Raw genomic sequence first — 21970 nt, forward strand, 5'->3', positions numbered from 1 at the left:
CCAGTTCTGGCTAGTATTTGGAGGGGAAAATTCCAGCTGCTGCAGGCGCAAATCAGGTTGTCTCAGACAAGCATGCAGCAAACAGTAGATGTGTGGAAGAAACCTTAACACAGTCTTACTGCCTCTGCCAAGCCAGTAGGCTGTTCAAGAAAGCCCAACTAGTCGTGCCTTCCTCACTTGCTGAGTGAAGGAACAAAATTTGGACACCCTTTGAAAGAGCATGAAGCGAGACTTAAATTCTGCAGCTAACATTAAGCTGTTTCAACAGAGCAGCCTGAAATCAATGGTTGAGGGAAACAGGACACAGTCTGCAAAGCCAACCTCATGGTGGAAAGGAGCATAGGAGGTGTTAAAGCACAGATGTAGACTAGGGCAGAGCTACACTAAAGAACAGCAGAGAGTGGAAGAGGAGGAAGCTAACAGAAGAATTTGAGGGAAGCAGTCAGAAAAATGACAGTCAACATAGGCTACTTACGTGAATGGATAAACCATGGCAGCTACTGAAGGTTCATCCCGGGAGCAAATATAATCAAAGTCCAGCATTCCTTGCACAGCCCGTGTCTGCATCCCCCAAATGATAGCTTTGGTGTGACGGCTGAACAGGGTTGTAGCTTTACCTGCTCAAGAGAGAGGGGAAAAAAACCAAAACACATTCAAAATGTACATCTGTGCAAGAGAAAAGCTGCAACTTTGCCAAATGTCTCTTGAAAGTCTCCCAGAGGAGCATATTCCCCCCCTCCAAACTGAACCCAACAGGTGAACTGCAGGATGTAGTAGCCACACTGTCCAAATTAAGGAAGAAACTGTCAATGAAGCAGCATCCCCCTTCCCAGGATTCTGAACACAATAGCCAGGTTTTGGGTTTCACAAAATGGGCAAGTGCTTAATCACAGGGATGGGGGCAGGGGGAAGCTGGTGCAGGAGAGGAGAGATAAGTAGTGAAAACTGCCTCTTCCTCTTCTCACATGGGCCATTCATGTTCCTCTCAGTTTTATTGTGCAAAGCTGAAGAGGAAGGGAACTTTGAATTTTAGTTATTTACTTGCATATGGCATACAGTCTGGGAGAACCACAGGAGGTTTGCCTCCTAAGTTTGTCAGGGCATTACAGTAGGATAGGAAATAAAAAGAAAGGCAGGAAATGGAAGGGACAAAGAAAGCAAAGGAGCTCTACATACTCAGCTTTTGTTTTTTTTTTTTGTTGGATTCTGATCATAACAAACCTTATGGCTCCAAGAATATATATATGGCCCAGAACTTGGCTTCAGGGGACAGTGTCACAGGAAAGGCAACAGTTCAGCTAGTGAGGATGGACTGTTTGCCTGAAGTATAATTACACCACTTGTCACAGCAAAACGTTGAGTTTCTCCCTTTGACTCCATGCAGAATTAATTTAAAAACTCTTAAGAACTCAGAGCTGATCCAACTGCTGATGCCAACTCAGTCTACCACTAATTCCTTTATGGCTTTGAATCAAAGGTATACAGCATTAGGGATTCAACAGTTCTTCTGGCTTTAACAAGAAATCAGTCACTATTCTCCAACTGTACATGTTCACAGTTTAGATGCACTGCCACATGACTTTTATTAGGAAACTGCCTACCCTGAAAAATTCTGTTTATCTTGCAGGTGCCTGCAAGGGCATAATATTAGTATTCATAGAAACAGGAAAATGCAGGCCCAGAAAGGTAATGCTGTTTGTCTGAGACCACACAAGGAAGAATCTGAGAGCTCCCCTTCTACTATCCCTCCTTTTGTGATAGGTGTGATGTCTTGAAACTCCACTTTGACCCTGATTCAGTAGTTTATTCTCATCCAGCACAGAGCTCAATAGGGTGCTTAAAATCCCTGTAACTTCACTGAGATCAAGCTTTAATGGTTTGCTGAACTGATAAGGCAACAAGAACATTTAGTTCATTCCGTGACTTTTCTGTGTCCTTCAAGGCTCATAAGCACAGCACCTGCACTGTTTTGTTTCCCTTTGAAACAAAATGCCAGTCATTAGGCATGGTTAGTGATTCCTTCTTTCTGAAAGCAGAGAACAGAGCTTTGCACAATATGCTTAGGTCTGTTTTTCTCTGTAATAATTGTTGGGGGGGGGGAAGAGAAGAAAGATTAAAATTAAAGTTTGTTTGAGACCTGTCCCTCTCTCCCCCAGAAATAATAAGTTCTAATGCAAAGGAATATGTGATCTGCACTTGAAAAAACAGATGAGAAGTTCATATGGTGATAGCTAAATATGCTGGGCAGGAGGGAAGGGAAGGACCAGACAACACTGCAAACTTTTGGAGAGAAAAAACAGCAACAAAACCAAGAACTAAAAAAGTCAGCTGCCAGCAAGGCCAGGCACATTCAGCTAGTCACATGTGTCCTACCTGAACCAGGTCTTGAAGCTGGGATTGAATCTGTTAAAGAGAGAATAACTCATGCAACAGTATGACAGAGTTGGCTGCTGTCATCCCAACAGCAGGGCACCTGCAGTGGGGTGCTGCAGCTTCCCTCCTCCCCACAGCACTCAGGCCTTTTGGGTTTTGCTTTTGTTAAAAAACAAGCAGACAAGAGCACTCTCCACTGTACTTCCTCTCCAAAAAACTGGACATCAAATTTTGCATTTTGCCATCTAGAAGCTTTTTGCTTATCCCAGCACAAACACCTTTCAGGTTCAGGTGGCAGTTCCTTGCACTGCAAGCTCCATGACTCACATTTTCAGCATCTTTTTGAAGCATTGCTCATGCAAAATTCTGTGTGCAATGATTAAGAGAGCAGTAGTGGGTTTTGTGATGCGTTTCACCAGAATTGGATCCGAATCTTGTCATCATGTCATACTGTTGTAAATGAGGCCAGTATCTCCTCACATTCAGGGGAGGAGGACCAGGACATTATGATATTCTGTACCTGCGGAACTCTGCTTTTGTTTTCCCCCCAATACAACACGCTCTGACCCAATAAGGCTTTAACAGATACAACAAAAAAGCTGCCAAAGGTCTTGCATATCACCATGCTAAAGAAGCTTCCTACAAACTTCAGTAAAAAAAAAAACCAACCAACCACCAAACCACCTGAAAAACAAAACAAAAAGACACACCACAGAGTAATCCCCGACCCTGAATGTGTGAGGAGTACATCACAACTCCTACTGAACTGACTGTAGAGTGTTCATCCAGGAAACTGCAGCATATACCAAGAAGGACTTTCTGAATACCTACACCATTCCAGCAGCATCCCATGGGAACACCCCCCAGGTACTTAACTGGAAAGCAGGCCTCAGTTCAGCAACCACAGCACAGATACTCTAACCTGTTGTCCGCTGGTCTTACATAAGGGGACATGGGAATGCTGGAGTTCTCAGACTGTGCTGTTTCCCTTCAAAGGGACATCCCAGACCAAGGCAACTCTGACTCACCTTGTGTATAAGCTAATAGCACAAGTGACAACATTCTAAAAAGCACTTAACTAAATTCAAAACAAAGATAGACAGGTACCACAAAATTGCTTCCCTTCATATCCACAAAAAGCATTAGTCTAGGCCACATTCTGCCTTTTGGAGCACAAGAGAACTGCTAGCAATCATTTCCAATGCTGGACTTACCAAGAGGTGCTGTTGGTTTTGCCTTCTTGGCTGGAGCAATATCATCTGGTTTGGACTCTGAGAAGGAAGCCGTTCTGCTTGGTGCTGGAGTCTGAAAGATTCAGAAGCCAAGTCAGTAAGGGACAGCGTGCCAGATAAGGCCTGGAGCACATAGGAGGAGGTGGCCACTTTGGCTATGCTAGTCTACAAAGAAAACCAGATAAAGTTAATTTTGAGGTAGGACCATTTCAGTCAAGTGAGGGAAAACTAAATGACCAAGTTCCCAGTAGATGCAAGAGTCACATTGGTTTTGAGGGGGTCACATTTTCTGCACAGGCAAGGTGGACATTGGAAGGGCCCCTCCTGATAAACCATGCAGGCAGAGTCACTTTAGTTTTCACAGAAATACAGTGGGGGCCAAGATCTGTTTCCAACCTGTTCAGACAGGGGACGCTGCCTTCAGGAAGCTCTTCACAAGCGTTCCCTTTCACAGAGGGGAAGGAACTCACCGAAGGGCTGCCGCTGGCATTGAGGAGGAAGTTGGCGGTGTGGGCTGCAGCAGGTGGTTGGTTGGGGATAGGCCGATGGCCAAGAGCCATGCCCACAATCGCAGTCATGTGAGTCTCCGTGCCAAAGACATGGATGGGAATCCCAGTCGTCTTCCCTGTGTACACACAGAAGAACTGTCAGCCTTGGGCAGAAAAAGGAACAAGATGAGCTTCTGCCAAAGTGAAGCATTCAGCCCTGAAGAGGCTCAGCAGAAAGCAGGTGGAAGAAACAAGACACAAGAAGAAAACATAAGGAAATGGTTGGTCCTTACCAACTTCTCCCATGACACGTAATCCTTCCTGGTAGTTCGGGCCTCCTCTTCGCACAAAGATCCTCACTTCATGCTCCTTCAGAGGGCCTTGGTAATCCTTAATTGCCCTCACAATGCCCTAAAAGAGACATACAGGACAGGTGAGTTCAGCAGCCCAATGTTTACCCTGTCCCATCATCACAGGAACTCCTGGAAAAGATGCACTGTCAGCCTCAGCACAACAATGAACTGGGGAGAATGGCTTAGGGTTGATGACTGTGGGCATTTGCTGATAATTCTGAATAGTACTTACTTTAAAAGTGGCTGCTACATTGGTGAAGTTAGCAATGCTGCCTCCAATGATCAGGATTTTACCTGAGGGAAGAAACATGCATAAATAAAACTGTATTAAGAACACAGTGTACATGAAGCAGTTTAGGATATAAAGTGAAACAATGCTGCAGTTCAGACTAGCCAATAGTTTGCAGTAAGTTGTGTTTAGCAGAGCCTGGAAGATAACAGCTTTGTATCAAAAAAGAATTTTTCTGATAAGAATCTCTCAAGCCACATTTGCTCTTTGCTACATGGAAAGCCACAAGTCCTGTCTCTGAAGCAAGATTTCTCTGACAGAAATCCATCACTGTTTCACTTGGATGACAGCAGTACATTAAAAGCTCTGCCAGGGAGGTCTAAGCATAGTAACAGCCCAGATTTGTTCAGGTTTTTTTCCCCCACGCACAGCTTCACAGCTGAGCAGCTTTGCAATTGCAGCAACTCCCCTTACCTTCAGGGTGCTTCTCTCGTGTCATGAGGGAGAGAATAGTCTTAGCATAGTCATAGGTCTGTTGCTCACTTGGGGCTCCTGAATATTCCCCATAATTAGCCAGTTCATTCACACCCCCCAGGTCACAAATGGTGTCACTGTAAAAAAGAAAAAGTTATTTAAGAGATCAGTTATAATTTGAGTCACTATGAAGGTCTTAATAAAGCATTCCAAATTTCTGGGAAAGTGGGGCTTGTAACAGAGAGATCATGCTGTCTGCTGAAGACAAAGCTGCTCTCCTCTTGGTGCCAGTCATGACTAATTTTGTTACATTTCCTAGATATGATAGGAACTCAGTAACTACCGTAGCAATGATATTACCATAAACAGCTTTCAGCTAGCTTGTTCCTTTCCAAGTCAAAAAGAAACTGTATCTCAACCTCCCAGAATTAAATTATCTCCAAGGGACACTATGTTCCATGTCTTGGTAAGAAATCTGCGCAGCATCTTCGTTCTGAAGATGTCCCAAGCAGTCATGGCATGGGAAAGATCACCTTAGAAGAATCTCCTTTCCAGAGGCTGCATCAATTATTTTCTTAGAGCACTGTAAATCCACCCTCCCTCTCTGGAAACCTTGTTCCTGTTACCTGTAAACTACAGAGGCACCACCACCAGCCACCATGGTCCAGATCCTGCCTTTGGGGTTGAGGATAGTAAGTTTCAAGCTGGCTCCACTCTTTGCATCCAGGTCAGCAATGTAGGCTTCCTGCAGACAGAACAGCACGCAATTTAAGTTTCCTTCTGCACCCTCCTTTTCCAAATCAGAGTGTTTGTAGTGCTGTTTGGACACGCAGATCTCCCCCATCTCCTCTCAACTGCAGCTGAGGGGAAAGCAGAACTACAAACACCATTTTTGTGAGGGACAGAGACCCAGCTTCATCTCTCGGGGGCCAGGACTGATTTGTGTTACGTGTTCTTCAAGACAGAACACTGAAATTAGACTGGATATGGACAGCTTGCACTGTTCCCTCTGTAGCAAATTCAAAGGGGATCAACCTAAGCATATGCTCAAATTTTGAATCTTACTTGGAAAAAATAAATAAATCATACCCTCCAAAGAATACATTGTCTTTATAAAGCCTGCTGGCTTGTCTCTTGCTTGTCCCAGGTGAAGTCACAAGTGATTGCTATAAATAAATTTGATATTACTTTATTTGTAGAGTGCAGATCCAGAAACAGATTTCTCCTGTTTGCACATTAAAAACTTCAGAAATGCAGCTGACTGTTGGTTGTGTTACACTAAGCTGTGCTATGCTGGCTTTTCCATGAACAGTGGTCTTTTCCTCCACTGCTCAGCCAGCCCTGGGAAGCTCCCAGGTTTCCTGGTTCTGCATATGACAGTCACAGAATCAAATGCCTCTGAACTGAAAAGTCTTGTTCTGACCTTGTCTGCAGACTGAGACCAGAGGAAATTTAAAATCAACACACCCATGGCTACACACACTCTGGCAGTGCTGCAGCCAAGAATGTAATTGCCGAGCTGTAATTTGGCTCAACATGGTGTTCTGTATCACAGTGTGCTTGCCTGTTGAGAAGCACTTCACTGGGAGTTCATTAAAATTCTCAAAGGCACTGCCATAACAACCTTCACAGTGACTTGCAGAGGGATGATTCAGAGACAAAAACTGAACTAATCCTTTTAAGAGCAAATTGAGTTAAGTGTTGGTATCCAGCAAGCTACACGGAGAGAAATAGCTAAATGGATTTCCTGGCCATGTTACAAAAACTTTCCCCAACTGAAACATAATTATAATTATTAAAATGAAAAAGTCAGGACAGAAATCCTTTTGGACACAGCAGAACAGTCACCCGAAATAAGTAACAGAACAATTAAGGAGAGAGCTCTACTTCCAACAGTTTTTGAATCTGCTGGGAAGCTATGTATGAAGCAGTGTTTATGCGACGAGTAGTACAAACCCAGGGAATTCTGAGAGGGAACAGGCATTTCTAACTTTAAAACAGTAAGTTTGCCTGCAGGCCTCTTCTTGGTCATCACTTTTCAGGAAAACAGGTGTATTAACATCTTATTTTTACTTTGAAGTTTGAAATATGGCAATTATTTTCTCTGGATTCATACTCACAAGCAGATTTTACACACAACTGCTACTCTACTCTCAGAAACTGTAACTGAAACACCGAGGGAGCATCAGCTGCCACGAGGCTGTCAATAACCAGTGCTTCATCAAAAAATAAATGATGCTGACAGGGGAGCAATGCAGGCAAAAACCATATAAGGAAGACTGTAGAAGTACAGAAGCACATAGCTGAATTAAGTTAAATATAAGCCTCCATTTAAAGTCAATTCCAAATTAAAGAACTGAAACAACACCCAAGCAAAGATGGAAAGCAATTGCAGTCCAGAGCGCTATTATGAGAAGTCCTAGTACTACAGCAATCTGTACATAGGTTTGCACAAGCTCTTATCATACAGAGTAATGCCAAAGTACTTGAAACAGAGCAACAAAGCCCACAAGAGAGGAAAACCTCAATGCCATGGACATACAGGCAACGAGGAATTAATCTTGTCTCCATAAGAGAGGGATTTGGGCCAGAGTGGGTTGTTACTTGCCTCTGGGTAAGCTTCCCTCCCAAAGGGAGGGGGGAACTCCACATCCCCCCATTTCACTTTGCAGATGTAGTCAGCAGTTGCATCAATCTTTGCAGCCAAATCAAGGATGTAGACACCATCATTAGTCACCACTGCATTTAAAAAAAACCATTAGAATTGGCTCTATTATATATAGAGACATGCATTACAGATTTACTCATAAAATTTGACACCGTAAAGAGATCATTACAAAAGCTAGGCCACCTTTGTTGCCCTTCCTCCACATCCGTCATTTAATTGTATTTACCAAACCCAGAGAGTTCCTTTTAGAATTAACTAGTGATCATGGTCATGGACCAGGCCCTGGTTCAGGTGCTGTTTTGTTCTGATCCACCAGAGCAATTTTGATGTTCTTCAGTTCTGACTTAACATCTCTTTCAGTGGAATTTTTCATTTCCACCAGGGAATTAGAGAACAGAGAACACTTGCAAGCAGTCCTCATTTTGGATTCATTCAACTAATAGCTCCAGGACACATCATAGCCACTTTTGTACTTCTTTTGCATATATCACCTAGTATTGTTGCAAGCTACATAAAACAGAGAAGGATAAAGTACACGTTTCAATATTCTAGCACAGAAAGTCCTGCTCCCACGAATATCTGTTACCTAATGGATTGATCTCAAGGTACGTGAAATATAGATCTTCATAAAGGTTGAACAGGCCACAGATGAAGCTAGCCAAGATGCTGTAAAAAAATTTAACACAAGTTCATTAAAGCAGCCAAATATAAATCACAGCCTGCTCTGCTTCATTTATATTAGTGGCAATCTGCAAATCTACTCTGTATCAATTTCTTTCATTCTCATTCATCTTCTCAGGAAGAAGCCTAGGTGATGACTCAAGGAAAGGAAGACCTTGATGACTCATCTTAATTACACTCCACCAAACTCTGCTGAGAACATAGTTACTCACAACTGTCACATAGACAGTCTGTTTAACGTCACCAGGAGACAGAAATGCATCATTGTCTCTCACTGTCACATATGCATCTTTGTCAGAACTAAGCTTTGTTAGCTGTGATGGGGAAGAGACTGCAGTAAACTACATTAGTGACAGGCTTCTTCAGCCTTTCAGTGCTGAACAATGCCATCAGTGATTATGTTATGTTTGGAAAAATCATGACTCATTAAGATAACTAGGTATAGGCATCTAATTAAAGGAGACGCAGAAGTTTTGAGATCTACAGATAAGCTTGCAGTAAGCACAGGAATAGCAAGAGAATACCTTCTTAGACTAGGGCAGAGTAAGGGCGAGTACATTTCTGAATTAGCAATCAGATTCACATCTTACCACCATTTCTACTAAATAAAAGAAACTCTTTATGCTGGCACAAAGGATCAAAATTCAGTACGTCTCCAATATCTCAGAGGTCAAGACTTCAGTAGACTGAGAAGTCCTCCTGTCAAGCGAAGGCTCAAAGCACTACGAATGCTTACTTTGAGTTTTACAAGTGGCTTGGATAAGGTCAAAGAACTTGGATTTACGATGCATGGCATATTCTTGAGAGCAGCAAGAAGCATAGGAAAGCAAGCTTTAGGGTGAAACAGAACGAAGGGATGTTGCACTGAAATAAAGGAGAGGAGTTTCTGGGTGGCTGGCCATGCCCAGAACTGGGCATTTGTACTTACTCCTTTTTATTTGCTGGTGCATACTGCAGGAGGTATTTCTTTACATCTGATTCATTGAGCTTTTCATCCACTGCCACAAGCAACTTCTGAGCTTTGGCATCAACATCTCCCACATCCACACCCCCTTCGTGGTGGAAGAGTACGTAGTCTCCCTCACGGGCAGCGTATATGCACACGTAGAATTCTTCCTCCTGCACCACAGACACAGGCACAAGCATTAGCAAGTCACACCCAGAGAAGAAGACCTTGAAGAAGAGGCTCTTGTGTCAATGCTAGGAAAGGGCAACTGAGCACACCACTAAGCTTTCCAAGGAGAAGCAGCACTGGAGCAGCCCAGACACTCCCCAGGGTTGTACAGGCTGTGCTGGCCTGGGAGGGAGAGTGACAGGGCCCAGAGCGCTTCAGCCTGGTAAAACGTGCCAGTGATTTCTGGACAAAACTGCTCCCATCTTACACAACTGAAGCACAAACTAGGGTCCTTCCTTGAGCACGCTTGAAAGAACCTGTATCTTTGGTTTCCTGCAAACCATGGTGGAGTATGAATATTTCACCAGCACAAACTGAGGTATCTCACATCAACAGTGTGTTATCCACACTCAGGAGTACTAGACTCAAGCAGCAGTGAACTGCCTTGACCAACCAACTTGGTCCCTCTCATGTAATCTGTAACCTCTCCCCAGTAGAATAACAGCAACCAACATGATTATTAACAGCCCATCACATGGACCAATGTTGTGCCTGCACACAGCTGTGACCACAATGCATTGACACTCTCAGCTTAACAGCACACTCCCAAACTTCTGCTTTCTCCATTATATCAATCCATCTAAGCTGCGTGCAAGTCAAAAGAGATTTAAAAGCACTTCTTAATGCTTTATTTGGTATACTAACCTGTTTGTGAGGGACGAAGGGTTCAATCAGAAAATTCTTTAGAATTCCCTTAGCATTAGCAATCTGTAGGCAGAAAACAAGACGAACACCAATAAACACTTGTCCAATATCCACATTTATGACAGCATAAGGCAAGCTTCGAGAATTAATCAATACTGCTCTAAATCCACTTCCTCCTAAGCACCTCTCTACTGTGTTTCCCAGGGAACCATACTCTTCCCTCTCCAGCACAGCATCAAGCACTGTCCCTGCTAGACATGGTGCTGTACCACTCCAGCATATTTGAACTTCATTGGTTACAGGAGTCAGTCACCTTCCCCTTTCCTAACAGGACAGGTGGCTATCAGAATTATACCAGAATGGCTGCTCTTCATCTCCTGTCCCAGAGAGAGCACATTTACAGAGCACTGCTTAGCACACTGTGAAACGTGATGGCTTCAGGTGCTTTCGGAGCTTTGAAAAAAAAAAATCTGAAGTGAGGGAACTCCTGAGCTAGACAGGGAGTGGCAGGAGCAGAGCCTCTGCCCAGCACTTGCCCTGGAAGTTGTGTCAGTGAGAATGGAAGAGTAAGAGAACCCTTTCTTATCTTCCTACAGGGACAGACAGCTACAGCAAGGTCCCAGGAACTGTCCTGCATAGGCGCTTTCCTGCTACCCAAAAGCAAGTTTTCTGGTTGAAGGAACACTCCTGCACAGGCCATAGGAGATACCCCCTGCTCCGGAGGACACTGCTTCAGGAGCGAACATCATTGGTCACAAGTACTTGGCACAGTCCTTCCTTTAGATGTGGTGGTTGTATTGTGCTAAAGAAGTGATTTCAACATCCATCATTTTCCTGATGGGCAGGCACACAAGATGCAGTTGCCTACTCTTTCATAATGGCCTTCAGGCAAGCCTTACTGGCTCGGCTGCACAGCTTGGTGCTGGAGCCAGCAGCAAATCAATCACAGTAGGGCCAAGGCATCAGTTTCCTTGAGGCAGCAGAACTCTGTCAGCTCCTGAAACAGAGCAGCTGGGATAGCAGGTTTTTCTTTATCATCAGCATTGCAGTGTCATTCCCAGGAGAATAAATATTACAAGCCAGCACTGAGTTAAAATAAGGACTTGAAGTAACACTCAATCATCAGCCAAAACACACGGGCTGGCTACAATAAGAGGACAATTTCATGACAGCTTTTATACTTGTTAAATCTGCCTTGGGTATTAAAGTGAAGCAGCTATGCCAACTAGACACAGCATTTGAGCTGTCAACTGCTGACTCCCAAGTGGAAGGGATTTTCAAAATGGTACTAATTCCTGCTGAGCTCCCACCATACAGGGCCTACACAACAGACGTGGACGGCAGATCGTAATAGGGAGCACCGAGCTGTGCTCCCTATCAAGGTGTGTCATTTATCAGTGCTCATTTACCAGCAGGAATTTTACACGTGGGACAGTTTCTCACTTGCTTTGGCAGCAGTGTAACATGCATTTTAAACCACCATAAGCAAGAGGAATACCTGCACACCAGCTCCTATCAAGCAAGTAGGCAGAAAAGACACAACAAAAAAAGTCTTATGTTTTTGTTGCTAAGGTGGCACTCACCGTGGTTTCTTGGCCCAGATGTTGTTTGAGCCAAACCTTCACCTGATCCAGAGTGAGGTTAATTCCAACCAGTCCAAGCTTCCCACGTCTCTTTATTAGCTGATCTGGCTTCACCACTAAACGCTACAACATTGTGCAAGAGAGATTAAAAGAAAGAAGCATTAGAAAGTGATTTTGGTCAAGTAATTCTCTGCAGATAGTGAAACAAAAACTTAAGTAAATTCTGTACAGCAAATATCCTTGCAGAATTTCTTTAATCTCTTGGCAAATCCATCTCCTGGTACATATCTGCAGGTTTTTTTACACTGTACTTTGACAAGAGGTGCCTTATTTCTACTCAGATGTGAGTATACATCAGAGACTGAAGTGATAGTTTGTTTTGGCTTTTTTTGATGAACTTTGATAACCCTTTCAAAGCAGCTGTTAAAATGGAGTACATGTACTCACTTTCTGTAAAAAAAAAAAATCACACTGAAAAGCATACAGCATCCTGTCAGTTTTGCAAACTTTGTAAGATGCATCATTAAATTAATATTTCTCTGTGAGCAGAGGCTCATAAGGAAAAACCATTAGACACAGCAAGCAGCCAGCTGCTTACAAAAAAGCTCTTGCTGTCACCACATACTTTGTGTATGAGACTGGCTAGGGCCAGGGGTCATGCAGATTTTAGTCAACTGACAATGGCTTTTTATACGATACCTATGGAAAGGTGTTCCTAGGTAACACGCTTACCTCTAGCTTGCAATTTTTTTTTAATTTTTTTTTTTAATAAGAAATGGGTGGCATTCTCCTGTACAGCTAATATGTCCTGGAACTTCAGCAACAGTGTAGAGTCAGAACATAACATGTCACAGTACAGAATGCTGATTGTGGTCTTTCTGCTGGACCCTGTAGCCCCTTCTGGCATTATAGAACTCTGTCTTAAAGGATAGATGGCATCCTTGCTCCCTTCTGGCTTTCTGCAAGTCTTTTTAGAAGCACTACTGATATCTTCTTGCAATTCACTCAGGCACTTGAATATGGAACATTTAATTACTTAGTGTGGGGCTTCTATCAGTCAGTCAGTCAAGGACTGTGAAACATTCATGTTCTACCAACCAATGACTTAATGTAATTAAGCACTGGAAAGGAGCCAGCTTGAACAACTAATAAAAAGAGCTCTGGATATGTTTTCTCTACAGAAAGTGCAGGGCTATGAAACACAAAGAAATGTAAAAGATCTTGCACAGAAAAGGCAAAAAATGAAGTTTTCCCTAACATTTTGCTTGGATGCAGAAAACCTTGGCAGTATGCTAACTGAACATAAAAGCTAGCCGCAGAGAAAACGCTCCATGATTTCAGACAGTAAGGGTTTGAGAACAGGGACTGACATCTCAAGAGACTCTTGCTTTGTCTGAATTAGCCTCATTTACCTTCTGTGTGGTTATTAGCAACTTCTTGTTTGCAGATATCTCTGCTCATGTATTTCACAGCCCTTAAAGGAGTTTTATAATCAGCCCCCCTAGAAGGTGATACAACAGCCTTGAAGCAAGGCTTGTTTCTTCATCAGTGTTGCAAATGAATGTTGCAGAGCAGCAGCAGCGACCGGTCCTTCAGGAAAGATCCAGAGCACAGTTCTGCTCACAACCTGCCACAGCACGACATGCCGTGCCCAACAGGGAACAGTCTGGGTGGGCAGAGGTTTGTCAAGGGCTCAGCCACTACAGAAAAGCAAGTCACTCTCCTTACCTCGCTCAGAAGCCAAGGGTGATCCTGGGTGAGTCGTGCCCAGTCAGTGACTGGAGTGACTCGGGCATACTTGAAACGGTTCTGGATGGCAGAGGATGTGCAGATATACTTATACAAGAACTCCTTCCCCGTCTGCTCAGAGATGGCTTTGGCTGACATGGCTACCTAGTCTGAATTGAGAGGGGGGAGGAAAAAAAAAAGCAATCAGGAACAGAGTCCAGTTCTTACAGAAGACTCCCAATCACCAAGCTCAATGCAAGACCAAAGTGAATACAAAGCTGGGGCTGTGTCTCCCCATCACAAATAAGGCTAGAAAACTCACCTGATAAGCAAGAACTATTTGTGTTGCTTAAAATTTCTACCCCATTCCACTGCCCTGAACACTATTTTAGTCCAGCCTTGCCTGCAGGGAAAGGCATAATGCTTGCAGCTTGTCCCAGCCACCACTGTGTCTTTACCAAACCTGCCAGCTCTGAGCATCCCCCCCATGTCTAGGGGAACACTCAGCTAAGGCAACTTGTCTCTTAACTACACAGCACCCCAGGTTTGCTGTTGTGGGATCTGCGTAACACACCTACCATTTCTTCTAGTCCCCCATACCTTTTTCTAAAGGGAAAAGAAAATGTTACCAGTATTATCAAAACAAAAACACTTTTATATCATTGTTTTGTGGTTTTGTTTTTTTTTTTTTTTTTTTTTTTTGTTTCAGAACCTAGGTGGCTTGGAAGGAGGTTCACACCCTACAGAGCAAGATGTTCAAGACAACAAAGACTAAGGTTAGACAGTTTGGGCTTGGGGTTTTTTTTTTTGAGAAAAATATTTTTTAAAAAATTCCTAATGTCACATCTTTCCTGAAGATGGCTTTCTTTTAAGGAGTATATGCTAAACTGACATAACTAAATAATTTCTGATCTCAAGGCTGTACCTTTTCTTTCTGATATGCAGCAACAAAGTCATAGGTATCAAAGATGCTTTTATTTTTAGCTGCAATAAACATTTATTTAAAAGAATACTTCATCCCAGTGAACCTATCTGCATGTGTCAAACATCAGAACTGAGTCTTGTTATCAGCCAGAGGTCAACAAGCAGTTTTGATTTTTGAGGGGCCAGGCTGCTGACAGAGAAGCTCTACCAGTGGCTCATGCTGCATTCTGAGTCACTGGAGGTCATGTCACTGTTCCCCTAGCACAGCCAGTGTGGCAGGAAACACAAAAGCACACTTAGTATGGTTTCTGCAAGAGCTGTGAAGCAGAAAGGCACCAACACAGAAAAGAAGAGCTCAGATTCCATCTGAGTATCTGGACAGTGAAGTATTTGAATGACTCAGTAAGACTAACTGCCCATGCCATCACAAAATAAGTGCCCCACTTGAGACCCACAGAGGGAAACAGTTTAAAAGCCCACAGTTATTTCTTGTGCTATCTTCTGGGTAATAACCCTTAGTAATCAACTGGGTTATTCATCCTATAAGCAAACACAGAATATTCCAGGGAATAGTTAGCCATCTTTAGAAATAAAAACCTTTTTCCCTAGAGAGTGTCCACCCCCCCCCCCAACAGACAAAATATTTATTCTACAGAAAAAAGTAGGAGGAGGCAGGTTGCATTCTCTGTATGCCTCTAGAATGAAACAGGTTGGACTACGTAAGTTCTGTTATTGAAAGTTGTTAAGCAGGCTTAAGAACTGGCAGTCAAATTTGCTGCTAACATCTTTTCAAATGCAGTTCCAGTGTTAAAATAGAAAAGGAAATGCTACAGAAAGGGCAAGAGATGTTAAACAGTGTTCCTGATTTCAGAGAATTATGCTGTAAAACTCCAATATGACTGCAGTGCAACTTCCAATTTAATCCCATTTCCAAATGACATCAGACAATGTTTCTGAAGCACCTTATCTTTCTTCATAGAATAAAAACCACATTCTAGTCACCATAAGCACTTGCACCTAATATTTAGTCTGCTAAAAATAATGCTTTGTTTTTATTACCCCAGTGCTGAAGTTAACACAGCCTAAGGAGAGGGGAGCTCTTGTGAACAAGCAAAAGGAGACCAAGCACATTTTGGTTGTCTGGCCCTGCAAAGCAAGATGCATTCTGTCCTCCCTTGCAGCCCCCTTTAACGTAACAGCCCGCACAAATGCTATGCTGAGGCTGCTGTGTTAGATTAATTTGCTCTCTAAGAAGCACTCCCAAAAACATTTATTCAGAGATGCTGTGGGAATAGAGTTGTCTCAGAAAGACATAGAGAGCCACTGAATTAGATCAAGTCCTGGGGCTACAGGCAGCCATTCTGCAGTAACTTCAGAAGCAATCTAGAACTTCCATTGCATGCTTCTAATTACGAAAGATGGAGTGACACTGAGACAATGTAGTTATCTCAAGGCAAGGATCTATACACAGCTATCGGGGAACAAATAACAGCAGCAGGTACTAGAAGTAGAATAGAGTCTGGAAGAGTACTGGAAGAGAGAGAATGGGAAATGCTGGGGTTAACCTCAAACATTTTAGGAGTTGGAAGGCTTACTGCACAACCTCCCTAGGTAGGATGCAACTGTGGCTGTAAGCTAAGCATGAACACTGAAGTTAGAGAAATGTTCATCTCTTTGTGGTGTTAAACCACCACAGCTTTCTAGAAGGATAGGAATTTTGATTGGAAAGAGAGGTGAAGGGGGCAAAGTATGCAACAGTCTCAGGGGGAAGCAATCTGCAACAGGTAAGCAACAGTGGCCAAACACATTGTAAGGGAGATAGCTGGCAGATGACCCACATGTTGAATGGGTTGTAGACACAGCTTCTTGTGCTTATATGGAGCAACTGGGTATTTGCTGTACAAAATCCTATTGCAATTCTCTCCCCATCTTTGCCCTGCAAATGCCACAAAACTGTAGGAGTGTAAGCTGTGTTGTAATCTGCATTAAAAAGCCAAATATTAGCAGAGTTGCTTTGACTGCTTAACCTTTATTAGCAAGGAAGCTGCAGGAGACAGAATGGTTTAACTACTAGACACCAACTAGAGTTTACTGCATCAGACTAAATCTCAAGTGGGTTTGCAGAACTGGTCTGTATCTATCCTCTGTTAATTGTGGATCAGTTTCATGGTATCATTCTGAGACAGCTTTTTTCTTAATTATGAGGCACTCACTGTCTGTGCATCAGGTATTCTTTTTGACAATGCTTATGCCAGCTTCTCTGTCCAGAAGCTTACAGCTTTATTATATAGTCAGCCACAGGTTAGCTACAGAGGAAGACTTTCCAAAACTACAGAAGTGGCTGTATGTTGGGCTAGCTGGCAGACCTGCAAGAAGAAAACAAACAAACAAAACCCCACCCACCAAAAACACCCACCCAGCCTTATTCTGCAAGCATACACAGACATATTCAATTCCCACAAACACCACTCTGCTACCTTGTCTTCACAGCTGCATACACACATGCTACAGTAAGTCATCTGTACTGTAGTGCTGAAACTTGCCATTAAGATTTCTGCTTTAAACCAGTGCTATTTCTGAGAGCAAATCCTACTCCCAAGTTATCTGCAGCTATTTATTTTGCCTGGTAGGAAGCTGGAATACCCTTGCTTCAAAGCCCTTAAAAATCCATCAGCTGCCTACTCTACAATATGCTGAAGGCCAGTCCCAGAGAAAAAGTGTCACATTTCACTGCAGTAGAAGCAGATGATTCAAAGAAAATGGCAAACCTATTTCTTAATCTAAAGAAAAACTAAGTATTTTTCATTTCTTCAGGGTGACACAGAGCCCCTGAACAATATTGCAGATCTTCAGTCGACATTTACAAATTAAAACAATGAAGCTGATGCTAGTTATGCCAATGACCAAGACGTAATTGTCTGCAGTTCCAGGAAACTGGACCCAGGACATCCCTCAGGTCTTATTAAAAACAGCCCTGTAAAAAAAGTCAGTGGGAACAACAGTGACATACATGTGATTGCTTAAACCTGAGGGCCACCTGAGGGGCATTCCCACAAAGCATGGCACTGTGAGGTTGCTCATCTCTCAGAAACTTGACCGGCCTCCTTTATGCCATTACATTCTGCTGCTCCTCTAGTTTCTCTCCCAGTTTCATCACCTCATTTTTGCAGTAACACTACTGGGGTGAAGAGAGAAAGCCTAGACAATTATTACAATAGCAGTAAGTGAAAAATGACAAAATCCCTGTGTCATGGCAACAGAACAGCAGGAATGAGGCTGTTCTGCCCTTATCTGCCCATGGGTCACAGAGACATTTCCTAATCATTAGGAAGTCTTTAATCACACCCCTCACTCATTTTTTCCACTGCTCCAACCCTTTCTCATGGGATAGACAGCACAAACAATTGTTTCGGTCTGCTGAATTGTTAAGCTAAAAGATCAGCAGGAAAAAAACCCCATCCATAGGGCATCAGCAATTTCTAGCTGTAGTGCTCATACAGGTCCCTCATCAACCAGAGAGACAATCAGAGCAGACTCCATTAACTGGTTGTTTCTGTTCTGCAAACTGAGCAGGAGCATGGACTGCAGGTCACCACAGAAGTAGAGGAGCAGAATCTTTGCAGTTTCCCAAGAATGAGGCAGGTTAGGACTCCCACCTGTCATGGATAATCCCATTTTCAGTCATGCTTAGCACCTGCAGTACCAGCCAATACTGATGAGAGTAACAGATGCACCTCTGAAGAACAACAGACAAGATGCAGAGAAAAAAAAAGTCATCCCTTTCTCTATACCAAATACAAGCTATAGAATAATGTTCTCTACTGATTCACTCCCAGACACTGCTCCATTCATGATTCATAGGTAAGACTGAACAGCAATTTTCTTATCACTTTAGGCCCCAGATCTTGCAACCACCACACACAATGGTAGATTCACATCAACAGCACAAAATGCCTTCTCAAGTCCGCTCTTAATGTGCATCCTCTACTGCGCAATTTAGGATAGGGGCAGATAGAATTAATAGTTTCTAACTTATAATGCCTCTCTGGCTGCCTGCAATGATTTGCTGGTCATTCCAAGTTCCATACTGTATCCGCATTACCAGAACCCTTCAGATGCAGTTGTTACAAGCCTTTTCCTTTGAAGGGTGTACAATGGAAACACAGTTGGTTCCTGGCCAGACTTGCCAAGTGAAGGACAACCTACTGCCTCTTTAAAATGTCTTCCACAGTATGCATCACAAACTTTCCAGTTTAAATGCAACAGATCATAGGATCACAGAATAGTTCAGGTTAGAAGGGGCCTCAGGAGATCACCTAGTCCAACCTCAAGCTCAAAGCAGGGTCAGCTCTGGAGTCAGCCCAGGTTACAAGAACCATTCTTGCATTTGAAGCATGCTGTCCTTTACTTCTTAAGCAAAGACCTCTGTTGAACAGATGTCACACACCTAGTTTTGCTTTGACAAGTGGGTTACTGATGTAAGAATAAGTTATTTCTTGAAGTGTCACTGATTGCCATGAATGATTTGTGTTCATTTACTGTGGCTCTAAAACAAACCGCTTCCCTGCAACACATCAGAGACCTCATCATCCACACCCACTCATTTTTAAAAGTGCTGGTTTTCGGTCTTTACTAGCAAGTCCAGAGCAAGTAAGAGAAATGGATTAGATCACCTTTTCAAGGGCTCAGAAGCACTTATTCCCTCAAAACATCACCTGTTAAATATGAAAAAAAATGCTTGGGGAAAGTTTCTTGAGTGTATTGACAAGAGAAAAACAGCATGATGGTGGCAAGCTGGACAAGGATTGAAGAGCTAGATGTTGCACTTGTTGTGACACAACTGATATGTCTGCCCCAAGACACTAGCAACCAGCTGAAGGGAAAACACAGTACAGCCCAAAGAAAAAAGATGGAGAAACAAGAAGAGGCATTCTTGACAACAGAACCTGGGTTAAGTCTCCTCAACTCCCAAAGAGATCGGATGGTGTGGCACTACTCAGTGCAAAACAGTCTACTCTGCAAGGGGGGGAAAAAAAAAAAAAAAAAAAAAAAAGACATTGATTTAATTTATTTTTCTTTAAACTCTTTCTGGTCTGAGAGGTATAGCTCTGTGAGCTTCACCACTTTGTGTTCATACAGAACACGGCACTCATGCATGGAATTTTCTTAGATGCAGATCAGTACCATACTCCAGTCATACCCAAGCGATGCCTTCGTTAGGAGAAAAAGACTCCCTCGCCAGTAAAGATTTCATGCCCTCTCTCCCAGGAATTATGTCAACAAAAACCACACTGTAAAGCAACCTTCCCCCTCCATCCCCGGTCATTTATTAACACAGTTCAAGATCAGCCAGTATTTTCAGCCCACAGCAGCATGAAAAGTTACGTCAGCTTCCACCTGGCAAACACGCGTGCTTTCATCAGAGGACAGAGAGGGCTCGAGAGAAGCGGCCCCACAGCAGTCGGCCAACTTCACGGGTCACGATACCTCAATGCTCTGCATTATGAAATGCCTGGCACCGTTCTGGTGTGATGCAAGCAGGCGCACTTGCTAAAGCAGTGAGCGCGTTGAATGCGCGGCTCTGGAGGAGGTTCGCAGCAGACATGGAACCTCTGAGAACAAAACGGCCAGGGAGGGGAACAGACTACAAACCAAGTCAGGTCTGGCTAACAGAGAGCAGCAGACAGGCTCCAAATGCCCTCGTAAGCATCTAGTGCCAGAAGTGGGGTATTTGGAATCCTGTCTTTAAAGGCTGTCTTATTCTGCAGCCTTGGGGAAGATCCTTAACAAGTTTATTCCTTAAATCCTTCCCAACATCACTCACAAAGTGGACAGTAGCAGGGCGTACTCTGGCCTGCATGGCTGGGCGACATTCCTGACTGGGGCTGTCCTTTTTATCGGGTCCCGCTTCAAGCGGAGCTGATAATGGTAAGAAGAACACTGGTAGCTTGAGGATGGAGAGCACACTTTCTGCGTGTTCATACAGAAGTCCTGTATGCAGAAAACTCTACAGAGTTTCAATAACAGCGTTAGACAGTAGAGCTGATATTCTGAGCTCCAAACCCAATTAAGGAAACGAAACGAATACAGATGTCTACAGACAATATATTCAGGATGCACGTAAGTTTGGACACTATCGTAGACAACAAATGTGGTTTAACAGAGAGAAAAGAGAAGTCTATACAAAAGGAAGAGAATCCCCAAACCAGCAAGATAAGCAGCAGGTGTTTGCAGGTAGCGAACAAAGGAGCTGGAAAACAGCCATTTCGCAGCTCCTGGAACTGTCAGATCCCTTCACAGGCAGCAAGAGAGAGAGACAGGCTGTTCACCCTCCTGCTAGTACGAGAGCAAGGACGGAAAGAGACCCCAACACGGGGGTTGCTGCCTCCACAACCCCCACAAAGGGATTTTCGTGCTGGAAAAGGGGCACGCGCGCCGTTGGCAAAGGGCTTCTGGATGAGGGAGGAAGGGACCGAACGTGCGGAGAGGAAGCCCGGGTCTGCTGCTGGCGCGGATAAGAGCCCTCTTTCCCAGCCCCTCGTCAGACGTTTGCGCCGTGCCCATCGCAAGCGGCCCATGACTCAGAAACCTCCCGGTCAACCGGGACCTCACCGGACACCGACATCTTTTATCCTTCAGCTGAAGAGCGGCGTGCCTCCCTCAAGGTCAGGGCGGCGGTGGGAGGAGGGGGCTCCTCCGCTCCCGGCTGCAAACCCGCTACTTGAGTACGACCACGACGCTTCCCGCAGGCTGCGGCCCGGCTCACGGGGCCCGCCCGCCGTACAGCGGGCCAGCGGCTACCGGGGCCTCCGAGCAACGCTACCGGCCCCTGCTTCCCCCCCCCCCGCTCACCGGCGCGCAGACACCTCCCAGCCGGAACGGGAGAGGGGCTGGCGGCCCCGGTCCCGCCGCAAGCGCCTAGTCGCCGGGGCCCACGGCAGGAGCCGCGGTCACTCTCCCGGGACGGGCTCCCGCCCACCGACACTCACCTGAGCGCCCGCCCGGCCGCGCCGCCCCGCACCCTGCCCCGCGACGCCGCCGCCGCCTTTTGTTCGCTGCGGCGCGGCGCGGCCTCCCCGGCCCATCGGGCTACGGGCGCCGACGCCGCCCATTGGCTGCCGACGCCGCCACGTGTGCCTTGCCTGAGCGGCGGCCGCCCTCCCATTGGCCGCCGCCCCGGTGGGGCGCGGCCGCGAGGCCTTGTGGGAGTCGTAGTTCCGCCCCTCGCTCCCGTCCCGTCCCGTCCCGTCGGCCCCCCTCCCCCGGCAGCGCCCGCGGCCGTGAACCCCCGGGGGCCAACGCCGCTGACGTCAGGCCGGAGCAAAGGACCGCGGCCACGCCACCGTCACTCTTGCGTCGTCCCGGGCAGCGCGCCCCAACGGCGGCGACAGGAGAGGCCTCCCCGCCGGCCACCCGCC

At 44.8% G+C, this 21970-nt stretch overlaps 1 protein-coding gene across 4 annotated transcripts in view; it reads right to left on the reverse strand.

The window, feature by feature from the left end:
• The window catches only part of ACLY (ATP citrate lyase), a 30924-nt gene extending 9267 nt beyond the window's left edge, over window positions 1–21657 (reverse strand). Inside the window, exons 1-15 of one of the 4 annotated variants that reach the window (XM_049799815.1) lie at window positions 21542–21657; window positions 13629–13798; window positions 11901–12023; window positions 10318–10380; window positions 9427–9617; window positions 8404–8483; window positions 7758–7888; window positions 5776–5894; window positions 5150–5286; window positions 4679–4740; window positions 4387–4504; window positions 4076–4230; window positions 3588–3678; window positions 2374–2403; window positions 476–617 (exon numbers count right to left, since the gene is read on the reverse strand). In XM_049799815.1, the coding sequence (XP_049655772.1) occupies window positions 476–617; window positions 2374–2403; window positions 3588–3678; window positions 4076–4230; window positions 4387–4504; window positions 4679–4740; window positions 5150–5286; window positions 5776–5894; window positions 7758–7888; window positions 8404–8483; window positions 9427–9617; window positions 10318–10380; window positions 11901–12023; window positions 13629–13787 (1601 nt within the window). In that variant the 5' untranslated portion in view covers window positions 13788–13798; window positions 21542–21657. Of the gene's footprint in view, window positions 1–475; window positions 618–2373; window positions 2404–3587; window positions 3679–4075; window positions 4231–4386; window positions 4505–4678; window positions 4741–5149; window positions 5287–5775; window positions 5895–7753; window positions 7889–8403; window positions 8484–9426; window positions 9618–10317; window positions 10381–11900; window positions 12024–13628; window positions 13799–19498; window positions 19558–21541 lie in introns of those variants that run through there. The other 3 variants (XM_049799816.1, XM_049799817.1, XM_049799818.1) reach the window with 3 other exon arrangements.
• Between the last annotated feature and the right edge of the window lie 313 nt (window positions 21658–21970).

The sequence above is a fragment of the Accipiter gentilis genome, chromosome 5 (assembly GCF_929443795.1).
Source record: "Accipiter gentilis chromosome 5, bAccGen1.1, whole genome shotgun sequence".
Taxonomy (NCBI): domain Eukaryota; kingdom Metazoa; phylum Chordata; class Aves; order Accipitriformes; family Accipitridae; genus Astur; species Astur gentilis.